Raw genomic sequence first — 24533 nt, 5'->3', positions numbered from 1 at the left:
CCAGTGTATTTTTAGGCTGCGTGCACTCCTGTCTATGTCTCTTCCTCAGTCCCAGTTGAAGATTTCAAGGGAGATGAGAGCTCTATTTTGTTTCTCCCTCGTATTGCAGATAGGGGGAGGAGGTGGTTATTAGAGAGAAGCGCGCTCGCTCGCTCTCTCTGTTTCTCCCTCTCTGGCTGATAGCACTTATCTTTCGCTCTCTCTCCTTCTCCTAGGTGATCCATTTCTAGGCAACGTGCTGGCTGGTGCCGAAGCCGCCAGCTCTCTGCATCCCACCAGCAAAGGGAGCTCCGAAAGCATCCTGCAGACCATCATTGCTTTCTTCTGCTGTGCTCCAGGCACTCCTTGCTCCTGCTCTGTCCAACCACTCGCGTGACAGAGACCTGCACGCTGGGCTTCATTTGCAAAATTATCTCTTTTTGCCCCCCCCCCCCCCCCCCTTTTTTTTTTTTTTTTTTTTTTTTTGTTTTCTTCCAGTTGTGGGAAGCGATTTTTAAGCCGAGGGTGGGGGGAGATCTCTGCGTTACTATCCGCATTACCTTGAAGTTCACTTTGTTTTTTGGCCTCCGGGGGGGCTTTTCCTGCAGGAATCCGGCTGCTGGCACCGGGATCGCCTGCCCTCCCGCTTCCTCACTCCTCCTCCCTCCCTGAAGGCGAGCTCCTTGCTGCGGGCTCCCGGGGCTCCTCTGGCCGAGAGGGTTTGTTCGTGTGTGCGTGCGTGCGCGTGTGCTCGTGTGTGTCTGCGTGTCTGCGCCGTGTGGGTTGGAAGTTGCCGTGCAGCAGCCGGGACCGAGCGGCTCTCTGGACCCGGCGGAAGGATGAGGATGGTCTGACCGGCAGAGGCGGCTGCTGCCCGCGGCGGCGCCCGGGCTCGATGGATTTGCTGCCGGCTCTCCCAGCAACTCTGCTGCCCGGGAGTCCTCCGAAGTGACGCGGGCTCTCGCCGAGGGGAGAGGCGCCCGGAGCCCCAAGCTCGCCCCTCGCCCAGCCGCAGCCGTGCGCTTGCCAGCGGGATTTACGCGCTCCTCCGGCACCTCAAACTCTTGGGCTTCCTGCGCCGCGCCATCCTCCGCGGTGCCATCGTTTCACCGAGAAAGCCGTCCTTACAAAGCCTGGAGCTCCGCCGGAGATGGAAGTTTTCTCCCTCATCCTGGTTGTGTCCGTCTGTTGGACTCGAACCTGGAAAGCGGCGATTGCAGATTCAATCATTCATATCGGTAAGGGGGTGCTGCGTCTTCCGGTGCCGCTGGACACTTTCAGCTCTCCTTTGCATCCTCTTTTCTGTTGGCAGGCTTCCCCCTCCCCGCAGCCCCAGCTCTCTTTCATCCTTCTCTCGCTGATTATGTGTTGTTCGCTCCACTCCCGTAATTGCTTCCCGCAAGGATCTCCGGCGTCCTGCTTTCCCCTTAGTGCCGTGAGGGAAGCTTTCTTTCCGGCGGGCTATGTGCGTGCTTTAGACCTTGAGGATCCGCGCGGCTACCTCTCGGGGGGTCCGAGGCTCGGGGACTGTTACTCGCTCTCGCCAGCCCCTCACCCTGCCACCCTCCTGCCCCGGGCCGAGGGCGAACCTTAGGTCTCCCCCCTCCCCAACAGCACGGCTGCGAATTGAAGCCCCCCAGCCCTACTCTCCCTTGGCGGAACAGGTGGTTTGGAAACGTGAGCGCTTCCCCTCCGCGGGCGGCCGGCCGCAAGGGCGGGTGGAGGGGGGGGTCCTGCCCCGCTCCCCCGCTTCGACACCCAGGGCGCCTCCCGCGGCCGCGCCGGGAAGGATGCCCGGCTTCCCCCATGCAGGAGCGGGGCGGCTGGCGGTGGGGTGATCGCGATGCTCAGCTCCACCCGCACCTTCAGCTGAGGAGGGAGTACAGGGCTTCAACCGCCGCTGCTATCCAGAAGGGTGCCCCTCCGCAGGCTCAGCCTCGGGGAACGTGCGGCCCTCCTCCGATAGCCAGAGGATGTCCGCAGCGGGCCGTTCCTCCCCCCACCCTCGCGCCGGTCCGGGGAGTGGAGGGCGCTGCCCCCGCTCCGCTGCCGCTCGCCCATCTGCAGGCTCGGCACGCAGGCGGTGCCGGAGCGCGGACTGGTGGGGGCGGCGGTCGCAGCGCTGCCCCGAGGAAGGGGCATCTGGGGCCTCGGGGGGGTCCCCTGGGCGGTGCCTGCCCGTTGCCGGGGGCGGCTTCATAAACATGTCTGCCGGTGGGGCTCTGTGGGAACGGTGTTTGTAGGGCCCGGCCGGCCGGAGCTTTCTGTCGGACTCCGGTTTCTGCGCTGACCCCTCCCTCCTTCCCATGCCCAAGCTCTCGAGCGGCCGCTTCCCTGAGGTGCCGCAACTTTATAGGGGTCAGTACTCTTTGCTGAGTGCGGCTGGAGCAGCGAATATCGCTCAGGGAAAGCAGCGCTAGGTGCCCTCCTTTTAAAGGGAGAAGGACTTGTTTTAAACATTTCCTTCTATAGCTGTAAACTGTCGAAGCGACACTAGGAGACGGTCTGCCTTACAATTTCATACTTGGGAGCTTGCAACAAAGTGGTCACATTTTAGGATTTGGGGATAAATCTTGGCTGAGTAATAGACCGGGAGTTTCTCGGCGGTTTCCTGCCCCGATTCCTGGCTGAGGGAGCGCTGGGATCTGCAGCAGCAACGGGGGAGGCGACAGCTTTTCTGTTTTCACGTTAATGGTATTTTGATGTTTCGCTTGTTATATACTGAGGATGCAACACTTTTACCGTTTTTTTATAATGCCATTAGTGGTTAGATGCATCAGAGCAGTAAATCCTTGCTGGAAAAAAAAAAAAATACCCAAGTAGTTGCTTCTCACACAATTAATTTGTCTTGAGAGACAATTAGTGCAGTTGACAAGGGGATTAGCTCCTTTTATGGACTGGTTTATGTTGCCATGAAAATGGCAAATAGATATGGGTTGTGCAGAGCTTTAAATCTATTAAAACAAATATATTGCAAAGAAATGACCTGAATGTAGAACTGTGCCAACAGTAAGTGGGCAGACATACGAATGTTCCAACTTGACAGTATCCTGTGTTGAGTGACCTGAGTGTTCTGACCCCTTCTGTTTTCCAATTGTGCCGAGTGAACTTAAATATAAAATATTTAAAGATAAATAATGAACTGCATTTATCTAAATGAGTTATGAAAAGGAGCAGCAGAGGACTCTGTGAACAAATTGCCCACAGAAGGACTCATAAAGCCAAAGAAAACAGAATGCTCAGTTCAGGGGAAAAGAAATACTACCAGAGGCAGTACTGATGCCTTAAGGCAACAAACAAATCAGAAGCGGTATCTTTCTGTAATTTTACAGTATTAGTAAATGCAAGCGGAAAATATTTTTGTAAGTAAGGGAGGGGGATGCAGTCATAAGAGATACCATTCTATCTGTGCATATCATTTCTCTGGTGGCACTGATGGTGCTTTTTCATTGCAGCACACTAACTCTTCTTGGCTGCCTGTGTGTCCTTCGGTATGTTATCAGGAATGTTTACTGTATCAAAGAATGTAACAACTCAGCTGCTCCTGAGACAATGAAAGTGTTGGAATTAGTGGGCAGGGTTTAAAGAATTGGTGATGGTGGTGGGAGGGGAATGGTGTCTGGTACTCACCTATGAGATATGCTTTCTCACATTCCTGTCCAGTGAACGATGATAAGCTGCCACTTATGACCATTTAGAACAGGTCTGTGCATGTGTGAATGTGCATACTTAAAAATAAGCATTTTTCTATGTCATAATTTGGATGTGGGTAGGGCTGCTCGTAGTGCATTTCTCCTGCCCTGCTGTTACAAATAGAAGCTCGTGGTTGAGAACGACCACACTGAGCACCGTTGTGAAAACGTTGAAATGAATCGAATCCTCTGCAATTCTCCTCACCTCTCTATGTAAAAGAAAAAGGCAGGGTTACCATGTCAGAGCTGTGCGATTCTGTCTTATGTTGCTTCCCTCAGCATTGATTGAGTAATTTCATCAGCCCCACATTACTTGATTGCTTAGAAGTTTCCTAATGATCTGTATGCTGTAGGAAGAATGGTGACAGTCGTGAGTGGAATGGCAATGATTTTGTGTTTTATGAGGCTATTCAAAAACTCCCTCTGATTTATGTAGCTGGAAAGCTCCAAAGTCTTTGAGATTAGCCACGCTGCCTAGTATTTTCTTCATACATCAGTCATCCCACACTACTCACTCCCTAAACAGGAGTTTAGAACCCTGCTTTAATTAAGCAGGGATTAGGTGGCATTCCTTGTCAACTGCACAATTTGTGTCTGCTTTGTGTTTTCTACAGTTGATGGTCTTGTGCTTTTATATTTTGTACTTTGCACTCGTTCTTATTTCTTGCCTTGGCATACGTAGGTAGTAATGTATTTGCATGTGCATACGGCTTATCTACTGTGCATATAGTAACAAATGCAAACGTGTGTATTAGATGCAGCAAAATCACTTAAGGCAGTGGTTACATACTGCAGGTGCAAAAGTTTTTGTTGAAAAAAATACACTGAAGTATTTTTAAAGATTAATTCAATGCAGCACTGCAAAGCAGTAGTTCAGATACCCCGATTATTGTGAGTTTTTTCTTTACATTCATCAGTGGCTTCAACCGTGGACACTTAGTTGTGTACTATCCCTAGTTTTTTTTATTTCCAATGCTAAGATCAAACATGTACGTATGTGTTAGTATACAGATTTGCACAGTATTTAATATGTATATGTATTACATGCACTTTTGTTTTCCTTTTTTTTTTTTTTTTTTTCAGGAGAAAAAAATAGGCCTGCTCTTCCCTTCCCTTCAGCTTGCAGAGTTTGTGGGACAGGAGAGCAACATTCCTTGTGTTAGCAAACTCTAGGCATTGCTGAGTCCTGAGCTGTTTCATGCTCTTGAGCTTTTCTGTACCATAGTACAGAAGTACCAGAAATAGCAAGGCATTTGCAACACGGGGCTTAACACTTGTTGAGATGGTAGTGGCATTGCAATAGAAGAATACAAAAAAAGAAAACAAACCCAACAACAAAAAAACCAAACGTGTGCTGTAAGAGAAAGGTAGTTGTTTTGCCTGTTAGCTGTTGTAGTACAGTGCACTTGGCTTGTTTTGTTCTTTGCACTGGTAATAGGAATTTAATTTGATCTGCTGTTGGTAAAGCCTTGTTGGAAGGTATGCAGTGTGTGTCACTGTTCTTGCATATTTTTTAAAGCTCAGGACACGAAAGTAAAATGGATTTATTGAAAAAATAAATCCCAAATCTGTAGGTGCCTGTAGTGCCTGCAATACCTACAGATGAGCTTTCATTTCTGTTTTTCCTGCTGTATAATGTACCAAGGTTATTCGCTTACTTTAAACCTACCTGCAGCTAAGGACCCTAACTACAGTGTGCTGCGGCTTAACAGCCAGTAGAGTTTGTTAGCAGCTATATTCTGTGACACACTCAGTGTTTCTATCTATATGTCCTGTTTATTAAACTCTCACTCAGAGCTTAAATTTCCACTAGTACTTCTGTCCCTGGAATGTGTTTTAGTGCCAGCTACTTTGCTGCTACAGAGGGATAGCTTTCCATGCTTTGGACTACGGTTTGCTGTCCTCCAAAGGTCTGTTTGCCACTGCCACTGCTTTCTTGAGTGTTCCTTAGTGATCATTAGGGCCTGATTCAGAGTCTGTCATGTTCCAGGTGAGTCGTTTTGGCACTTCAGAAGATTTTTAACTGATCCTGTGGATTGCTGACTATGGCAGGCGGCTCCCTTTCATGTTCTTAAATAACTCTTACCATTATTTCAACTTCTTTGTCCTTATATAAAGACTGAGGGGAAAAAAAAAAACGAAACAAAAAACAGCCATCCAATTTCAAGTGACTTCCTAACAAATGCCTGACATAGCAATCACTGCGGCTGCTGCTGCTGTGTGCTTTCAGATGACTACTTATGGATGCACAGAGCCTTTATTCTCACAGTGCCATCTTTGGAAAAACACACTGGAGAAAAATCTTTTAAGACTGTGACTACATAAACCTACCAACTAAGGTTCATTTAACTTAATGAACAAAGGCATTAAGTATGGTTCTTTTCCACTCCCAGGCCCTGTAAAGCAAGTGGTATTGGCAGGAGATGACTTTTGCAAGCCATTAGGTTACTCCCTAGATATAGACTTGAACTTACATCATTTTCTTCCATTTGATATATAGCTATCTATAATCTGCCATGACAGTCTGTTTTTTGCTGAAATTTATTGGAGGCTTTTGCCTTTTGAGGTTTCTATTTTTACTCTTTGTCACTGCTGCTCAGTTGCTTGATCTTATTTGAGCAGGCTAGCAATGGTTTTAAAAATGATCTGTACAAAAGACTAGTTCTACTGGGCTATCAATTTCTAATTAATTTCCTAATTAACTGAATTACGTATTAAAGCATGGCAAAACTCTTGTTATCTGCCTACCCTCCAAACATACTTTGTGTTTCATGCCTTCAGTGTTCGTAAAACTTATTGAACATAGCTTACTGCTGTTGCTCTTTGGACTCAAGTGATCAATATTTATAGGATGGTTTGTATTTAGAGCAAATATCAGAAAATAATAGAAATTTGAAATAATGTTCTGTAAAAATATATTACAATACATGATAGCCTGTTATATGGAATATTGACTTCAGGTGGCATGCTGGTGAGGCAGATTAGGATATCTGTCTGCATCTACAAAGTCAAATGTCACCTTCATTTTTTCTTTTTTCTTTTTAATTAACTTGAAATCTGGGAGGAAAAAATTAAAAGAGTTATCCACGCTGGTGAAATTGGAAGAAAACCTTGATTTCGGAGGCATACTTGCCATCCTTGCTGAAGCCTGGGCAGCTCCACACCTCTGCAACCCGTAGATGCTATAGTCAGATCATGCCTTCCCTCATGCTGATATCCATCTCTGACAGCTCTACATATTCTCTTTTATTTGTGCTGCCTATGAATGCCAAGAAGTAAGCGTGGAAATCACAGCTCAGCATTAAAGCATGACACTCAGTTGGCCAGAAATCCTATTGTGACAGCTGGAAACTGGGCATGAAAAGTGAAGTTTCTCTGGAGCATTTTGTACCCTAGCTGACTGGCTGTCTAGCAGCTAGCTTCCTGCTGGGCTTCTAGGATACAAGTGCTATCCATTTACTTTTGTGATATTATTGTGTCTTTCTATATCGTGAATGTTAAACATTCAGTATCACTTTCCTGTTAAGTGAAGAGGTAGGCATGAAACTGGCCTTCTTCTAGAGCTGTAGAAAATGTTATATGAAGCTCTGGACTGTCTTCCTGTGCAAAGCCCAGTTTCTGCCCCAAAAGTTAATGTCTTGGACCAAGCAAAATGCTCCTTCACTCCTAGTAGACTACTGGAGAAGGTGAAATACTGATCTACAGGAATGTGATACTTGATACTGAGTATGTGCTAAATGTGTGTTGTGTGGCACTAGTTAAACCATCTTTGACACTAGATAATGCAGGCACGGTTGAAATCTCCAGAGCCTAAAGTCTTTCCTGGCTTATTTATTTGAAGCAGTTCACAGAAGAGAAAGAGCTGTTTTCTCTGATGCAGATTTTTAGTGATACGTACTTTACATAGAGGTAGTAATTTAAACACAGACTATGATAGAACTAATTAGTGGAAAGATGGGTGAGAAAAGGGTATCTTTTTTGTGTTATGTTTTATGTCTGTAAGTATCTTCCCATGAGTGTCAGAAGGACTCTTTCCTCTGTTGTTTTTCATTATAGGTATCAGGTTTTGTTTTCTGGTTATTGTTTACCAAATGATTATGTGAGAGATGGAGGACCAAGGGAGAGATTTTCTTGTGCCTCCAGCTGCTATTATTAATAATGGTGTATGTGGTCTGGAGAGTTATTACTGATCTGTATAACATGGAGGACACTGACTGAATTGAAGGTTAGCAGATGAAATGTACTGGCATTTGGATGGCAGTTGTGAAACTTGGCAAAGGAGAGGGCTTGGAATAGTGTGGTGTAATTCTGCAAGGTTCAAAATTTACATGCTTGTTTCAGTCATGGTATACTTAATTCAGCAAAGGTGCTGTTTGGTATTCTGTATTGTACTTCAGTGTACTTCAGCTAGAGAGTTCCTGCTTTGATTTGGGTAATTACATCAGCTCAAGGAAAGCATATTCTGTGAGCTCTAAGCGTTGCATTAAAAAAACAAAAACAAAACCAAAAAACAATACAAATTTATACTTGTGTTATGAGAAAGGATAAAATAGTTACTATAATATTTTTGGACAGTATTCAACTTACTGTGGAGGACTTGGTGCAGGGATGAATACTGTATTTTTTTTGGTCAGTTTTTTTTTTCTGATGGATATCCCATTTATATGTGCAGGGTTAGATTTAAATTAGGTTCCCATTGCATACATAAGTTTTGAAATGACGTGGAAGCATGGTGGAAAAAAAAAAAAGATGAAAGGGAAAAGTTTCCTGAAAGTTACGCTGGGTATATGACAAGTTATACTCCGGAGGAAATAGAAAAGGAAGCTGAGTAAAAATGCAAGGAGCAGAAGAAAATAAGATATCAAAGGCAAGAGACACTAGTTCTCTGTTTCTGTTTTTCCAGGAGCTGTGTAATATTCCTGTAAGTGCTATACTAAATGGAAAAGTTCTGAACCAGAAAGGGGAAAATGTGAAAACCTAGAATTTAAATGAAGAATTATATGTGTATTCTAACCTATTAGATAACACTCTGTGCTGAAATGCTAATTATTCCTAATTGTTATATTTGCTTTACCCATGAATAAAATATCACATATCTAATAAAATATGCAGTGAAAATCACTATAAAATTCCTCTCGGAGCATTTCATGCAAATTTAAAGGATTTAATCTCTTATTTCTTCATTGCTTTTTAAATCATTAACTTTCTATAATCAGTTGGATGGCTAAGGCCAATATCCAGTGAACCTAACAGTAATTGCTTGTTTTGCAGAACAATTTTTTTTTGTTAGTCCAACCGTATCCATCTCAGAGGCTTAAATCAAGTTGGTGATTTCATTATAATAATTCACTTGCAATAAATCAAAATCAAGTAGCACCATTCTGGTGCTGGGGAAAGTAGCTCTGGATGAGAGCTGCAGAGAGAGCAGAGGATGACACATCAGCAGACCTGAATATTGGCCTGGATTTGCTGTGCCTCATTTTTCTTTTACACAAATATAATAATGCACACTTCTGCACATTCATGTTAAATAGAGGAATGAGAATGCTCACAAGGCAAGCTTTCCTGCTCTGCCACTCCAGTTCTCAAATGCTGCGCTCAGGATCCGGATTTGATGACATAAAGTAACTTGATTTATCTTTTAAGTGCTTACTCTGGCTGTAGAGAGCTTTGCCTCCTGAGCCACTGGGGTTTTTTGAAGATTACAGAAACAAAGAATCATAGAATGTCTTGGGTTGGACCTCAAGGACCTTCAGGTTCTAACCCCACTACCACAGGCAAGGTTGCCAGCTGCTAGCTCAAGTACTAGATCAGGTTGCCCAGGCCCCATCCAACCTGGCCTTTAACACCTTCAGGGACAGGGCTTCCACGACCTCTCTGGGCAGCCTGTTCCAGCACCGTACCACTCTTTCAGTGAAAAAGATGCCAGTTGTCTTTTTCAGGTGAGGAGACACTATTGCAGAGTTTAGTACTGAAATCAGTACTGAAAGTTACCTGGCAGTACAGTCTGGACTGAAAATGCACAGCAGAGAGATCTGTGGACAAAACTATTAAGCAAGGACATTTGTTGCTGCATGCTCTAGAGTGCTCACCCTAAATGTCTGAGAATATTTTAAAGCCATTTTATTTACTGAGTGGTTGTTAAAGGGAAAAGGAGGGCAGAAAATATCCATTTCTCACTCAGCAAAGCCAGTTTAGGCTAGCGTGGTACGGGCTGTGTTAAATGGCAAGAAAAAGGCTCTTGTACCAGCCGTATTGAAACATGTAGTCTTTTCCTTTTTGATATTTTTTATTCATTTCTTTCTCATATCTCATGCTTATGGCAGACGGATGTGACAGTAGCTGTATTGTGTACTCCTAAATACATAGGTTGCGCTGAAAATAATGCATCCTATTTTTTTCTGTGGAAAAGACAACAGATACAAAGAGCACAAGAACACTATTTGCTAGAACAGATTATGGGCTACAAAACGTTGTTTTTCAACACAATCACCACCACTAACTGGGTTTTCGTCAGTGTTGAACGAGAACCTGCGTGCTGAGCTTGTGAAAGTATGCACCAGCAGAGGTAACCCACTGTCACCACTGCTGAAACATACTATCCACCGTCTCAGTGTGCTCACATTCACTGTTTTTGGTCTCTGTAAATGTTCAGCAAGCATTGATGAATGTCAGTGAATGCAATTCTTTGTGCATGGAGGAATTCAGTGACACTCCTTTGCTTCGTATGCACTTCCATGTCAGTTGCCATTTTGTCAGACTGCCCTTGTGCTGCCATCTGTCACACCGGAATAACATGTAATGGAACATTGGTGGAAAGGTTTAATTTCCACTGCCATACCACCAATAGCCATCTACGTAGTTGAAGGCCAACATAATAAATTAGGAGGCATAGCTTTTGGGGAAGGCTTCCTATATTTTTTTTTCTCTTCAATCAAATGAAGTTAAGTATGCCATAACATATCTGTTATTTGCGCAGACAAATCTGCTTTTTCTTTCTCTGAGTTCCACTGATTTGATCTTTTTTGAGACATCCAGTCCCCCCACTATTCAGTCCTATTTCAACTCTCCCCTTTGTGACCCTGTAGAACCAAAAGCTACTGCACTTTATTCACCTGTGCTCTTCCTGTAAGTCTCTCCTCTGATGCCATCTCCACTCTACAGTGGAGATACTCCTCACATGCCATCTCCACTCTACAGCTTTATAACTAGCAATAGGGAATGTATTTATGTCTGTACATATAATGTTTAAATAAGTATTTTTTTTCAGTAAGCAGAGGAATTATTCTTTAATTTAGGACGAAATTAGTTTCTATCTTATAAGTGACAATGCAGAGATTAGGGAGGTTTTTCACTTGAAGGCAGGAAGTTGTAACATGAATATAAATCATGCAGTGGAACCCCACTGTGTGAGAAGCTGTACAAATGCGGAACAAAAAGTTGGTCTGTCAGAAGATTTCAAGATGTAGTGAAAGAGGAGGCTTGCATCTCTGCAAGCCAGGCAGCTCCTACACCAGGAAACAAAGTTTCAAATCTTTTGGTGTGTTTTGAGAGACAAATTCGTTCATTCATGCTTGTGAATGATAACCATGTGTACATAGGAGTGAAAGTACGTAGATATGTCTTCAGGGATGTAGTGACAGGACAGGTACGGTGTGGCTGATGGCAGTACTTTCCTCGTTTGTCTCACAGGGTAACAAAGGTTACAGTAGTGTGAGTTAAGATAATTGCCAGGAAAGGGGGGCTAGCAATGTTTGTGTAATCGCTACCCGCAATGCTTGTTTGCTAGTGAAACTGGTTACATTGGCAAAATAAAACAGTCATTCTTATCAACTGCCAGTATTTTACTCTGGTTATTAGTAGCGCAGGAGCTATTTCATACTTCCTGCACGTGCATTCCCTTTGTGTCTTTTGTTTGCACAAATATTTCACAGCACAATTTTATAAGACATCTAGGTAGAAGGAAAATCCCTTCTGGGAAAGGTGGAAAATTATGTTGCAAAATACTCTAATCTGTTTAAAAGAGCAATTTAAGTACAATCAATGGTTCTTAGAGAACTTACATGCTTGTTAGTTAGCCACGTGAAGTTTCTAGAAAGCCATCAAAGTATTGAAGCAATCTGCATAAGTAATGCTGTGACTCCTTGGAGTAACTCTCCTGTGACAGAATTGTATTGCTGTACAACCTGTAGGTGGGTGAGAAACACGTATCATCTTGGAAACCTTCTCTTACTTTTGCTTGTAATGGGAAACAAACAAACAAACAAACTCCTGCAACCTGTTTGAAATATCAACTGCTTAAAATAAAATGGCTGAGGGGAGTGGGAAAGAGAGAAGTGTGGCCTGTGTATCATGTATGAGCCGGGAATGAACAGTCAGTGGTCCTGATTGTTGCCATCATGGTGGTTGATGTCTTAGGGACACCACAGCCATGCGTGCATTCAAGGAGAGAAGGATTTTGCAAGTAAAGACAGAATGAATCTTCAGGAACCAAAGCTTTCTTGTGACTTTTCTCTGCAGCAGGCAGTCTCTAGGAACAGGGGTAATGTGGGTGATTTTGGTGATGCCTTTTCTGAGGGACCATTGGAAGGGGATGGAGTGGTTAGTAGTAGTGACAGCTGGTTGAGTAGCAGAGGAGTACAGGATGAATTTGGAGCCTCAGCAACACACTAGGATAATTTTAAGAGGATGACAGGTAATGTGATCTTGTTTGGAAACCAAGGTTGAAAAATTGGAGACAGAGTATACAAAGGAAGTGTATGTGCATACATATAAGGAAAGTTGGGAAATCCAGAGGTGTGAAGCACTGGGCTGGCCCAAATATTACTGAGAAGACAAATAATACAGTATAATATTGTATAATGTAATAAAAACAATGGGTTGAGAACAATATATGTGGAAGATAATACAGAATTTAAAGGAAACTAAATTATAGATTAGGATATGTGATTGTTTCTTTGTGTCCAACCTCCATAATTTCACTGTAAAGTATTTGATATGTGTGGTACAATCTTTATTTTTTTTCTTTAGCTGATAATTGCACCTGGTTAATTTACAGAAAAATTAGATCAATTTTATTTTCATAGTATCTCATACTATTGTACACATATATATACAACAAGTGCTGAAGTGCCATCTTCCTCCTCAGCTCCCAGGATAATTCTGGGCGTATTGTACCTTCCTGTGCCTTGGCATTATCCCTCTGATTAAATAATCTTCCTCTGTGCAGCAGTTTTTTGCTGCTCCGTACTGTGCCTGCATGAAAGCTCAGCGTTTGTGGTTGGTGAGTGGGAGGAAGGGATGCACACAGCCACAGCTTCTGCTCCATTGGCTTTTGACCTAATTAAGGAAGGAAGGAAAAGGAAAATAATGCATCATGCTTCTGGATTCAAAGCCTGCGGTGTCTTTCAACGGGGGAGAGAGAGGGAGAGAGAGAGAGAGAGAGAGAGAGAGAGAGAGAGAGAGGACTAGCTTTCTCCTTCTTGAATAGTTGCATAGTTTGCCTTAAAACTTAGATATCTAATCAGTGAAGGTCCAGATTGGTGAGCAGATCTGTTTTCATGTTTATCTGGTAGCATGTGTCTTCCTTTGGGCTGTTGAGGCCAAAGCCTGGTTTTCTTTCAACATCAGCCTTGATTAGCCCAGCTACAAAAAAACTAAGAGACAGTCGCTGACCTGCATTTCCTTTAAATGAGGCACAGTGAGACTTGGGGATAATAGGTTTTTAGATGTATTTCTGTTTGAGATCAATGATCTCTGATAACAGTACTGAATGATGTATGGAATAAGAAGGTAAATGCCTTCTTGGGGAAAGGTAAATAATGATAGTACTTAGAAACTGTTATTGCTGAAAATAATCTTCTGCAGGATTTAGGAGTTAAAAATGCTGTTCACTAGAGTACCATGGTGGTTTTTTTTTAAAAGCACTTTTTTTTAAAAAGAGGTGTAATTTTTCCCCATTTTTTTTTTTTTGCAAGACTGCTAAACGTCCCTGAAGCCAGAATTAATTGAGGCTTTGTGTTGTGTCAAGGAAGGAGTGTAACTGTTTTCAGAAAATACAAAGTTTATAGACTTCCACCTAAAACACGAAAGGGAGAGAGAGGCTAACTTTATATATAAGTAAACAAGATCCTTGCATCGTTTTGCAGCAATAGCTTGGAGTAACAAAGGGAATACTGAAATCGTTGGTGTCTGTGCTTTGGAAGTGTTAAAGTCATTGCAGTAGTCTCCATTCCTTCATCCTGCTAAATCCTCCTTTTAGAACAAGTACAAATTCTTTTCTTTCCCTTCCACATTGAGGAATCTTGCATGGAATAAGCAAGTATTTGCTGCTTATTAATAACCAGTGTTTGATTTTTGAGGCTACTGCAGAAGTAAACACGATGGTGAGGTATTTTGTCATGATTTTATCAATTCAAGAGACGTTATCAGTTGTGATTAATTTCACAAGTTCCCCTGCACCAATTTGTGTTCTAATATATGTTATCATTTTTAATACTACTGTTTCAAAAACTACTTCACATGATGTTAAGAAGTAAGTGGACAGCAGCAGCTGTAGCTGCATGCTTTGAAATGACTCTTTTATTGAGGGGTTTGAGAAGTATGTCTTGGAGCTGTTGCATTAAAATTCTGAAGTGTTAACTTATATGTAATAATGCTGTGACAAAGTGCTACTACCATCTGCTAGTGAGGATCAGTACTTCTTAAAAATCTCCATATTTCCCAGAAAGAACAGAGGAGTCACAGTGTGTAGAAAGTCTAACTAACTCTAAATTAGTATTTAGTTAAAGGATCTGCAAACTCTTTGTGGGAACCACTGCCTACTGATATTTTGAGTAACACACTCAGCTCACATAAAGGAGTAATTATTTGTGGTATATGAAAATAGTGATGCCTGTTTCTACTGCAGCAGAATCCCTTCTAATTACAACCACTTCTCATTCACATCACAGTAACAATTCAGTGGTAACTACACATACAGTTTGTACAGTGAAATAAAAAGGGAATGTGCTCACCATGTGTGCTTAAAAAGATTCATTGATGAGCCATTCCTTATCATTTAGCTCTCGTGGACTGAGAAGCAGTTGTTTGCTTAGTATTCCTATGGGGTTTTGAACACCACTTAACCACTCAGCCTGCTCTGTACGTGAATGTCAGTCTATACTTAGAGAGTGATCTGTGGTTGAAAATGTTCTCAGTAGCAGAATGTCTCCATTCCCAGACTTCTCTCAGCTGAACATGCAGAAATAATTTAACTTCTAGTAAGAGCAGTTTTGAAGCTGTTCTGAAAGTCAGTGAAACTTATTGGTATCTGTTAGAAAATAATTTGTGCAACTGTATAAAGGCTGTTTTACTCATATTAATAAGGGGCTAAATCTTACTTGATATTTAAAGATGGGAATAAGAAGAAAAATCTAGTAATGACAGACTGTGTTTAGTTGTTTTATATCCTAGTTCAGCTCAGCGAATATACACACGTCTGTTGGTGCAATGGCTATGTGGTCCATTTAGTAAAGACGTGCTAAGAGCGGTTTCTCTAGATAACATATCAGCCCTTGCCCTTTATGCTTTTTATTTATTATTTTTCCTTGCAGAAATACAACGAAAACTTTCTCCTTTTTGTAAGAATCAGAGCTCTTTCTCTTATTACTTTAGGTATAAAGATCTCGAGAAATTCCAGTCTGCCCCCAGTAACTCACTCTACTTTCCCAGATTTTCACATGGAAGGATTAATCACCTATGAAGCTTCTTGCTTAAGCTTCTATAAAACCAGGCTAAGTGAAAGATTTCTTAGCTGTCTGTGGCTCAATCCAACCAACCATTGTATTGTACTATCACTGAGAATTATTTTACTTTATTCCATTTGAGAGAGAGGATACAGAGAGGCACCTTCCATTGTGATAGAAAATGTTTACCTGAGGCACAGTGAATGGAACTTTGTCTTATTTTAAGGGTATTTTTGTTGATTTTTGTTTGCTTTTTTCTTCTTCTTTTTTTTCCTTTTTGTTGTTGTTTACCCTGGAAGGCTTTTGTTTCATTTCTTATCTGATTTAGAAATGAAAAAGCAAGAATAGATGGATTTTTTTACTCATTTTAGTAAAGAATAGGGTGATGAAATAGAAGTGGCCAGCTTACACTCACCAGTCAGAAAACTTGCCTCTGCAATGGAGCTTCATGCTTACTAGGTGCTGGGTAACCTGTATCATGTCTACCATAGAGCTGTTTGTGGCAACAAATCCAGCTCATAGCTTTGTGTCAGATTGTGCATACTATGGACCGGGTGTAATGTTACCCTCCTTTCATACCTTTCCAAGTAGACTAGGATATGGTCCTGACCACCTTGACCCTCCTGCTTTGTGTGTATGCTACTGCCTACCTTTCTTATTTCCAAAAAAACTTATTGCTTCTCATCCCCATCACATGCAAATTTGCCCTTATTCTTCTTCCACAGATGCCACTTACAAGGGAGAGTACAGACTTTACATGCAGAGCAGCGGTTTCTCGAAATGCCAAGGGGCAAAGCCAAGCAAGAGGAGAGTTTTCTGCTGCTTGGCAGATACTTACCACAAGCAGTTGTTTGTCTCGGGCCAGTTCCTCCAGAGTGAGTTTGATACCTACAATGACATTTATCGTCAGAGTACTCGTATTGCAAGCAATATCCTTGGGCTTTTTGGAGGTCCAGACCTCTAAGATAACGTGACTGCATGTGAGATCTGGCATAATAGTAGCTAGGAAGGGGAGAAGTTTCTGAGGCAACAGCTTTTCAGGCAACAGCTGTCACTGAAACTTATAGCTAAGCTACAAGAAGTGTACCATGTTCCCTGTTGCTATTCATCTAACAGCATTGCTTAGTGTTCATGTTGTGTTAATAGCACAGTCCCACCTGAGATCACGGCTCTGTTTTATGTGCTGCGTATGTAGTAAAAAGCGGTCTGTGGTAAAGTTCCTGTAATCTTGCTGTCTTGTTGTTTCTTGTCAACTTCATTTACTTGGTTTTATGCCCCAGGACAATGCTCTTGTATTCATGTTTCCAGAAAGGCGAGAGAAAGCTTCAGTAATAGTTTTAGCCTGAAACTATGTAGGGAAATGTTTCTACTTCTATTACCTCTTATTTTCCCCATCTGTGCTGACAGATTATATTTATTAACACAACATAATTTTTGGAGCCAGAATCAAAATCTTCTTAAAATTGCTTATTTATCAGTCTGTTCCTCATAAAATAGGATTTTTAGGTTCTTGCTGTTGTCATTTCCACAGTATGGCATCAGTTTGGGTCCTAGGGCTAACTTTCCTGGGCACAGTACCAAACTCACTATTCCTTAGTCTGCTGTTCTGTATACAGTATTCAGCTGCTTTTATGCACGACAAAAGTGAAGATCAGATAAGATATTTTTTTTTCAGTTTTCTAACCCGTAATCATAAATTGCGCAGCCAAGAAGTTTATGCAATGACACAACAGATTTTGCACACATTTGCTTTTATGTCATGTGAAACAGTGTTTTTGCCCTCACCTGCTGACCAGGAGGCATCTGATTGCGACTACAGCCTTGAAATTTTCTTAAACTTAAATTTTTTTTCCTATTCTGCAAAGATCTGAAAACGTATCATCATCTCGTCTCACCTGCTGAGCAACCCAGACGTCATGTTTACTTGAACCTGTTGCTGGATCCAGATGGAACTTTATTTCTGTGTTATTTCTTTTTAGGTAATAGCTCCTAGTGGAACTGTCATAAGGATAAAGATTACTGCCTTACTTCTTTTTCTTATTTCTAGTGGGAATGTGACAAAGGGACAACAGTTTTAGAGCAGACAGTGGCTGCTACATTTTCAAGTGGTGCGTGTAATTCATAGCTCATCTTATTTTCATTATCCCTGGAAGTTGCAGTTGTTTGGCCACTAACAGAGCCTGATAGACATGACTGTGTGGACATTAGGGGGAAAAATGAATTTCCATGAGACACATTGCCAGAGCTATTTAAAAGGAAAAAAAGACAACTGTAACTTTATTCTTATAGATGATAACTTTACAGTAAACATCGTGTCCTCTGTCCTCTGCTGCAAAACATTTGGAGAAATGCTTGTGTAACATTATCCCTTAAACTTGTTTGCTTTTTTGAACTCCTCCTAGTATTATTATGTTAGTATGAATCATGCCATTGGCTTTATTGAACTTCGGATCACACCTTCTGTATTTATCTGATTCTTTCTTGATGTTTTATACTTCCCCTCTCCCTCCCATCTATTACTTCCTTGTTTTTTTTTTCTTTTTTTCCCAAAATCATAAGCAGCTTCTTAGGAATGCACATGGAGTATTCACAAACGCGTCAGAGAGAATGCTTAGGGAAATTTTCACACTTCTAGATTTGAACATAGGTGAAGATTTTGCTAAGACATTATTCCAGTGATTGTTCTAATCTGTTGTATTGCTTTTGGTATTTTTGCCTCAAGATGTGTAAATGTGATTCAGTATTTAGTTTATTTTCAGTGGGCTTAATGTCCTTCTGAAGCGCTGATTGTTGTCAACAAGCAAAGACAGATAGGATGGACCACTGGTCTCCACAGATGTCTGTCCAGGGCAACTACTGTGTTTTTTTTCTTTTTCTTCCCCATGCTTAGTTCATTTGAGTGAGAATGCATATTTCCGCTGACAAAAATAGAGACAAAAAGTAATTTTATAGTTGAGGAATAAAACCAGAATATATGAAACGTGGGTTCAATTTTGGATTTTTTTCTAACTTAAGGAAGAAACACAAGGATTGAAGAATGTGAGCTGCCAAAATGAAACCGTCCGGGCTCCTTATACATTAGAGTTGCTGAGGCGATATGATACCCTCCTCAGCTTTTGTCTTGACTTGTTGAACTTTGGATTTTTCATGTAGATAGTTATATCCCTTCATCGAATACACTCTGCCTTGTTGGCTGAGTTTGCAACCTCTTTAAGTTGTGCTCTATCTTGCATTGTGTTGTATCACAGAATCACAGAATGGCCAGGGTTGGAAGGGAACTCAAGGATCATGAATCTCAAACCCCCTGCCACACACAGGGCCACCAACCTCCCCATTTAATACTAGACTAGGTTGCCCAATCCAATCTGACCTTGAACACCTCTAGGGATGGTGTATCCACAACCTCTCTGGGCAGCCTTTTCCAGCATCTCACCACTCTCATCTCTGACATCCAACCTAAATCTTCTTCTTGTATGTCCGTAGCCAATCACTATGACACTATTTTCAACTGAGATCTTTGAAGTTTACTTTACAACTGTTAGTTGTAAAAATGGTTATTTTTGCATAATTGACTAGAGCAAGCTATTTGTTTCAGGAATGCAAAATTCAGAGGCAAGCAGTGAGCATATTCTATGATACACTTCCAAGAAAATTGTTCGTGAGTGATGGAGCAAGACTGTTCAGTCACGTACTGGAAGGTGAAAAGTGCTGGAGTGTTGCTGTTACTAGCATAAACGGGGGATTTGCGTGCAAGTTAAAAATATGTATGCATATTTTTGAAAGCGTTCAGCTTCTAGCTTGTATAAAGTTGGCTATGACATGTTTTCAAATGGTATTGTAAATGCATTTCCACAGTTACATGTAACTACCTCTTTCTTATTTTTACATGTTCTTATTAGCGTTGCTGGCTAACTTGTATTATCGGAGGAATATTTCTACTTTGCATTTTCGTCACAGATTTCAGTAAGAATCTGGAGTACTCAGTTTGGAGATGTAACACTGAAAATTGTAGGTTATTCCCTGAGTTAGCAGATGAGTTTTGTTTGGTTGGTTGTTTTTCCTCTGACATCTACTGTAATTCCATCAAATAGTAGGCTAATTAAAACAGTCATATTTCTGCAATGCAAAACTCAATCAAGTGAAAATATTAAGACACATGCAGTGAATGTGAATAGCTTGCTACCAACACTGTGCATTTTTGGAGGGGTGGTTACACGAGGTTGTTGTACACCCTTTAAAATATCTACAACATTCAAAATGATCTTAGTAATCAGTGGAGTTTCAAAATAATACATATGTAGAAATAGTCCTCAGTAGACAGTGTAAATTGTCTGTATGGTCATTGCTTGTGTTCATCTTTCAGATATTTTGGGGGAAATTAGTTCCAAGTCATTGACTGACATAAGCATTTAAAAAAATAATAAATAAATACTAAAAAAGGTAAGCCATGTTGTCTGAGTGAATATGCTGTATCCCTTTCTAGTCATTCAAATAATGCCCACTGTAAAATTCTTAAGAATGTCCTGCTTTGTGCCTGTGATTTCTATAACTGCAGACTCATCCTTCTCACTTGGCTGTTCTTGTGTGTATGTCTGTCCCTCTTGGTATGTCTGTGGCAGTAAACTCCGCTTAACTTTCCCCATCACATATATAGTTGCACTGTGCAGGTGTACGAGTGCAGAGGATATCAAATATTGTATGGGAACTGTTGACTCATGGCCTGAACCTCTGATTGATCACCTGAGGCAAGGACTGAGTCAGGCCATGGGAGCACAGGTGAAGGCAATTCAGCTGTGTGAACGGAAGTGGTGAGGCCTGGCTGCACCTCTCCTAGACCCTATTTAAGGGCTGACTGGAACTGGGGAAGGATCTCTTTCTGGAGATTCCTCCTTTTGGAGTTTTTTACGGCGAGCCTGGGGTATGAGTGAGCGTTTCATTTTTTGATTGTCTGTTTCCACCACTATGATCTTTTTAAGTATAAATAAAATACCATCCTAACCACGCCACTCTTCTTACTGTACATTTGTTAGCTGTACACTCTTCTGTGTGGAGATGTCTGTATGCTGTAGTTTACAGCACAGTTTACTGTATTATTTACAGTGTTTAGAAGAATTAAGTTTGAATGAGCTTTCAGAAGTTTGTGTGCTTCACAGCTTATTTTGAAATAGTTCAGAGTCTTTGTTCGGAAGTTCTCTTAAAATAATGAATATTTTTATGGTATTTTGTATCAGGGAAAGCAGTATAACTAGAATTTTTTTAGAGTTACCCAGCAATTGTATGTCTTAAATATTACACATGAATTCATATTCTGGGAAGATTTGGATTGTTTATTATGCTAGTTGGATTAATCAGATCTTGTTTAAAAACTAATAGAAAGAAATGTCAGTGCTCAGTGTAATACTTTAGCAAACAAGGTCAGATTAGCAGTGCACTTCAGAAGTAAAAAATGACATTGTGGTTAAAGCAATTGACTTGTACTTGAGATTCCAATTTTTTTTTTATTTTTTTTTTTTTCCCACAAATTTTTTTTGGGTGTGATGCTGGGCAAGTTACGTACTTTGCTTTATTATTTGAGTGACAGTAGCTCTGCTTTTATCTTCTGATTATAAAGAAAATATGGAAGAGTTGGGGCATCCAAGCAGGATTTGGAGCTTCAAAGAAACAAACAAGGCTCCCTGTCTTGAGAATTTCTGCATTACTTTAAGACAAACTGCGAATATTCTGTTCTGTCTGAATGATAAGATCTGTAATATGTAACAAGTGTGCCATTGCCAGATCTTGACAAGGTGATGACAGCATATATATAAAAATGATTTAATGTCGTAGTGGGAATACTTCCTAGGCTGTTCATACATGTATTTACTTACATAGTCACAAATAAGTGCATACTTCTACTATTTTGTTCCCCCAACAATATTCAAAGATTTACTTACACCACTATTGAAAATGGAATATTGCTTCCATTTCAGCAACTGTTTGTAAACACTGATGTGAATAATTTGCCAGTTTCTGGTTGAAAGTGTATTGCAGAACCATGGCTGACCCACATTATAATGTCAGAAGTAAGGAGAATGCTAAGTAAGAAAAAAAGACAAACACACTGTGCCGTGCTGCTTGCTTTTTTGAAAAGAAATATGTATATAAAATTGGTGGGTATTGGTTATTTTTGTGGCTTAATGACAGTTGCTTATGCTGTGCTGTTTAAAAGAATGCCTTAATCTTGACTGAGATTTGAGTACTTTGTCTAAATGCTGTCCGAATTGGAGATATAAAGGCTGGTTACTATAGAGGGTGAATAATTTTTTCTGGTTACAAACATTTATCTTCCTGCATAGCAAGTATTTTTTCTTCTGTTCTGTTATGCATATGTATCTTGATTCTTCTATACTTGATTCTGGATGTGTTTGCATAATCCTACAGTGTTTTCTGATAGACTGTGGAATTAATTTGTTGTCTTATTTTCCTCTTCCCTTGTTCATGATTTATAACTACATAGAACAATGATTAATATGAGGAAAGAAGTATAGTGTGTTGATTGTTCTTTAAATCCATAACTGCACATTAAAAAAAGACAGTCACCAAGAAATTCTGTTTATCAATCAAACAGTATTTATCTGGTTAAGTGGTATCATTAAAAGATAACATGGTCTTCTGTATGAATCACAGAACTGTAGGGGTTGAAAAGGACCTCCAGAGATTTGAGTCTAGCCCCCCTGATAAATATGGTACGCTACAATAGGTGGCATCCAACAGGTAGGCATCCAGCCAGGTCTTGACTATCTCCATGGAATGAGACTCCACAACTGCTCTGGTCAATCTGTCCTAGTGGTCTGTCACCTTTATTGTAAATAAGCTCTTCCATGTGCTGTGGAATTGCTAGGTCACAGCATGAAATAATGGTTGTGCATCAGGTGAGAAGGTGTGGCTAACTCAGGGAGCTCAGGTGCAAACAGAAAATATACCTAAGTGACCAGAAGAGGTGGAGCCTGGATCCACCCCTTCTCATCCTTGTTCAATGGTTAGCAGCAGAAGGAGCTGTACCTCTCTGGAGAAAGGTTTTATCTCTCTTAACCTGTCACTAGTTGTTGGAAGGGGTGAACCAGTTTTCCTTTCTTATTGCATGCTATTGCTTCATAGTGCTTATATCCCATTTGAGGTAACTATCATTGCATTTTTTTTTTTTTTTTTTTGCTGTATGTAATGTTAGTATGGAGCTTCCTATGTACAAGTTCTAGGGCATCACTGTTTGTCCTATTGCTACATAACACTGGAAGAGCCTGGACTCATTAATTTCCTTACTACTTATTTTTAGATATTTATATACATTTATCAAGTCCCCTCTCAGTTGTCTTTTCCCTAGGCTGAACAGACCCAAGTTACTCAGCTTTTCCTCATAAGGGAGATGCTGTAGGCCCTGTATCATCTTCATGGCCCTCCATTGGACTCCTTCTTGGAGATCCCTGTCTTTTTTTGAACTGAGGAGCCCAAAACTGAACATAGTATTCTAAATGTAGTCTCACCAGGGCAAAGTAGAGGGCAACGAACATCTCTCTTAAGCTGCTGGCCACATTCTATCATAGAGCAGACTGGGATACTTTTGGCCATCTTGGCCAACAGGGCAGTCTGCTGGCTGATGGCCAACCCAGTGCCCACCAGAAACTTCGGGTCTTTCTCCTGGAGCTCAACTCTAGTCGATCATACCTTTAACCTGTAAATAAATGTTGTTATTCTCTGTACTATTCTGCCTTTAGTAATGTTTTGCTGATGTTATCGTAATAGATTTAATGTCAAGTCCAGTTCTGTAGGAAGGAAGTAATTTGGTTTCTGCACCACAGCAGATCTGGAAACTTCCTGTAAGGCACTGTGACAACTTTGTCTGCTGATTTTGCTCGGAATGGAAAGATGTATATTTTGCTGTGGTTTAAAAAAAAGAAGGAAAAAAAAAAAAAAAAGTGAGAAATACATTCCTTGAAGTTTTGAAGTTAGAATAGGAAGCAAATGAGTGTCCTAGGTGGGATTAGCCTGTTTATTTTCACATTTTAAGCCACTCAGGAATTATACTGCTAAGTTGTTAGATTAGCCAGTCAGAATGGTTCAAGAGGATGATAAATTTTAGTCATTAACACACTGGCAATGTGAAAAAGAGAAAGAAACACTTCTATTAGTGGGGCTGATACACCAGTCAAAGTAGCTTGAAACTTATTAGGCAATGTATTTCCATCAACAAGTACGTCTGTAGCACTTGAAAAACGTTTACGGATTCAGATGCTTGCTTTCAGTAAGGCATTTGTTTTTATGCTAGCTGTTGTGCTTAGAAACACTTCAAACACTATGGAGAACTACTCTGCAGTTTCTTGTTCCTTATATTATTTTGCAGTTATTTGATGTCTGCGAAAGGCAAAAGATTTTAATGTTATGGACAGAGAAAAGATGAGTGCAGTTTGTGGAATGGTTTGCCTGGTTTCATGTGTTCTGTCATACATGAGATTGATGTGGCAAATATGTGTTAATACATGAAAATGTTATACAAATCAATTCATCCTTTGAAAGCACAATTGTAATTGCATTCTGTTTGTTTGCAGCAGTGACTGCTGCCTGTCATCGGTGCTGAGTTATTTGCTGTCATATGTGAGCAAAAATTGGCTTTCACAGTACCTAATTCAGACTTTATAGCCTTTTGACTTCCTTCAGCTTGCTTGATCAATTTCTGTTCAAAGTAATTTGATGATACATTTTGTTTTTTTCTAGTAGGAAAACTTTTTGCCCAGCTGGCAAATGATGGCTTCTGAAAGATTTCTCTTCAGCAGAAACAAAGAAAAGACGTAACAGTTGTAGTTGTTTGTTTCAAACAAACCAAAGAAAGCATACAGTTTCTTCATAAATTCCTAAAGTTCTTCACAGAATTCATAGAAAAAATTTTTAAGTGAGAGGTTTTCTGTGATTCCAGTAGCATAAAACTGTAAGAAACTTTCATTCATTAATCAAATAAAAGTAATTTAGTTCAATTGAAAAGGAATGAGTATACCTTCAGTTATCAGAGTTTTATTTGTTGTTCTTGCTTCTGTTGTGCTGTATTTTAGTTGTAAGTGTACTTATTACCAAAGGAATAATAATAAAAATCTCTGTTTAACTTTCT

The 24533-nt window shown here is 40.8% G+C and overlaps 1 protein-coding gene across 2 annotated transcripts in view; it reads left to right on the top strand.

Moving 5' to 3' along the window:
* The first annotated feature begins 1129 nt into the window (after nt 1-1129).
* GRID2 (glutamate ionotropic receptor delta type subunit 2) overlaps nt 1130-24533 on the top strand; it is a 685769-nt gene continuing 662365 nt past the window's right edge. For both annotated transcript variants that reach the window (XM_042812758.1, XM_042812757.1), the window contains exon 1: nt 1130-1217. In XM_042812758.1, coding sequence (XP_042668692.1) covers nt 1130-1217 — 88 coding nt within the window. The remainder of the gene's footprint in view (nt 1218-24533) is intronic.

The sequence above is a fragment of the Centrocercus urophasianus genome, unplaced genomic scaffold (assembly GCF_019232065.1).
Source record: "Centrocercus urophasianus isolate 14NV4802_14NV808 unplaced genomic scaffold, USGS_Curo_1.0 seq_13, whole genome shotgun sequence".
Classification (NCBI taxonomy): Eukaryota; Metazoa; Chordata; class Aves; order Galliformes; family Phasianidae; genus Centrocercus; species Centrocercus urophasianus.
Note: the sequence above shows the minus strand (reverse complement) of the source record. Positions and strands in the feature narration are given on the sequence as shown.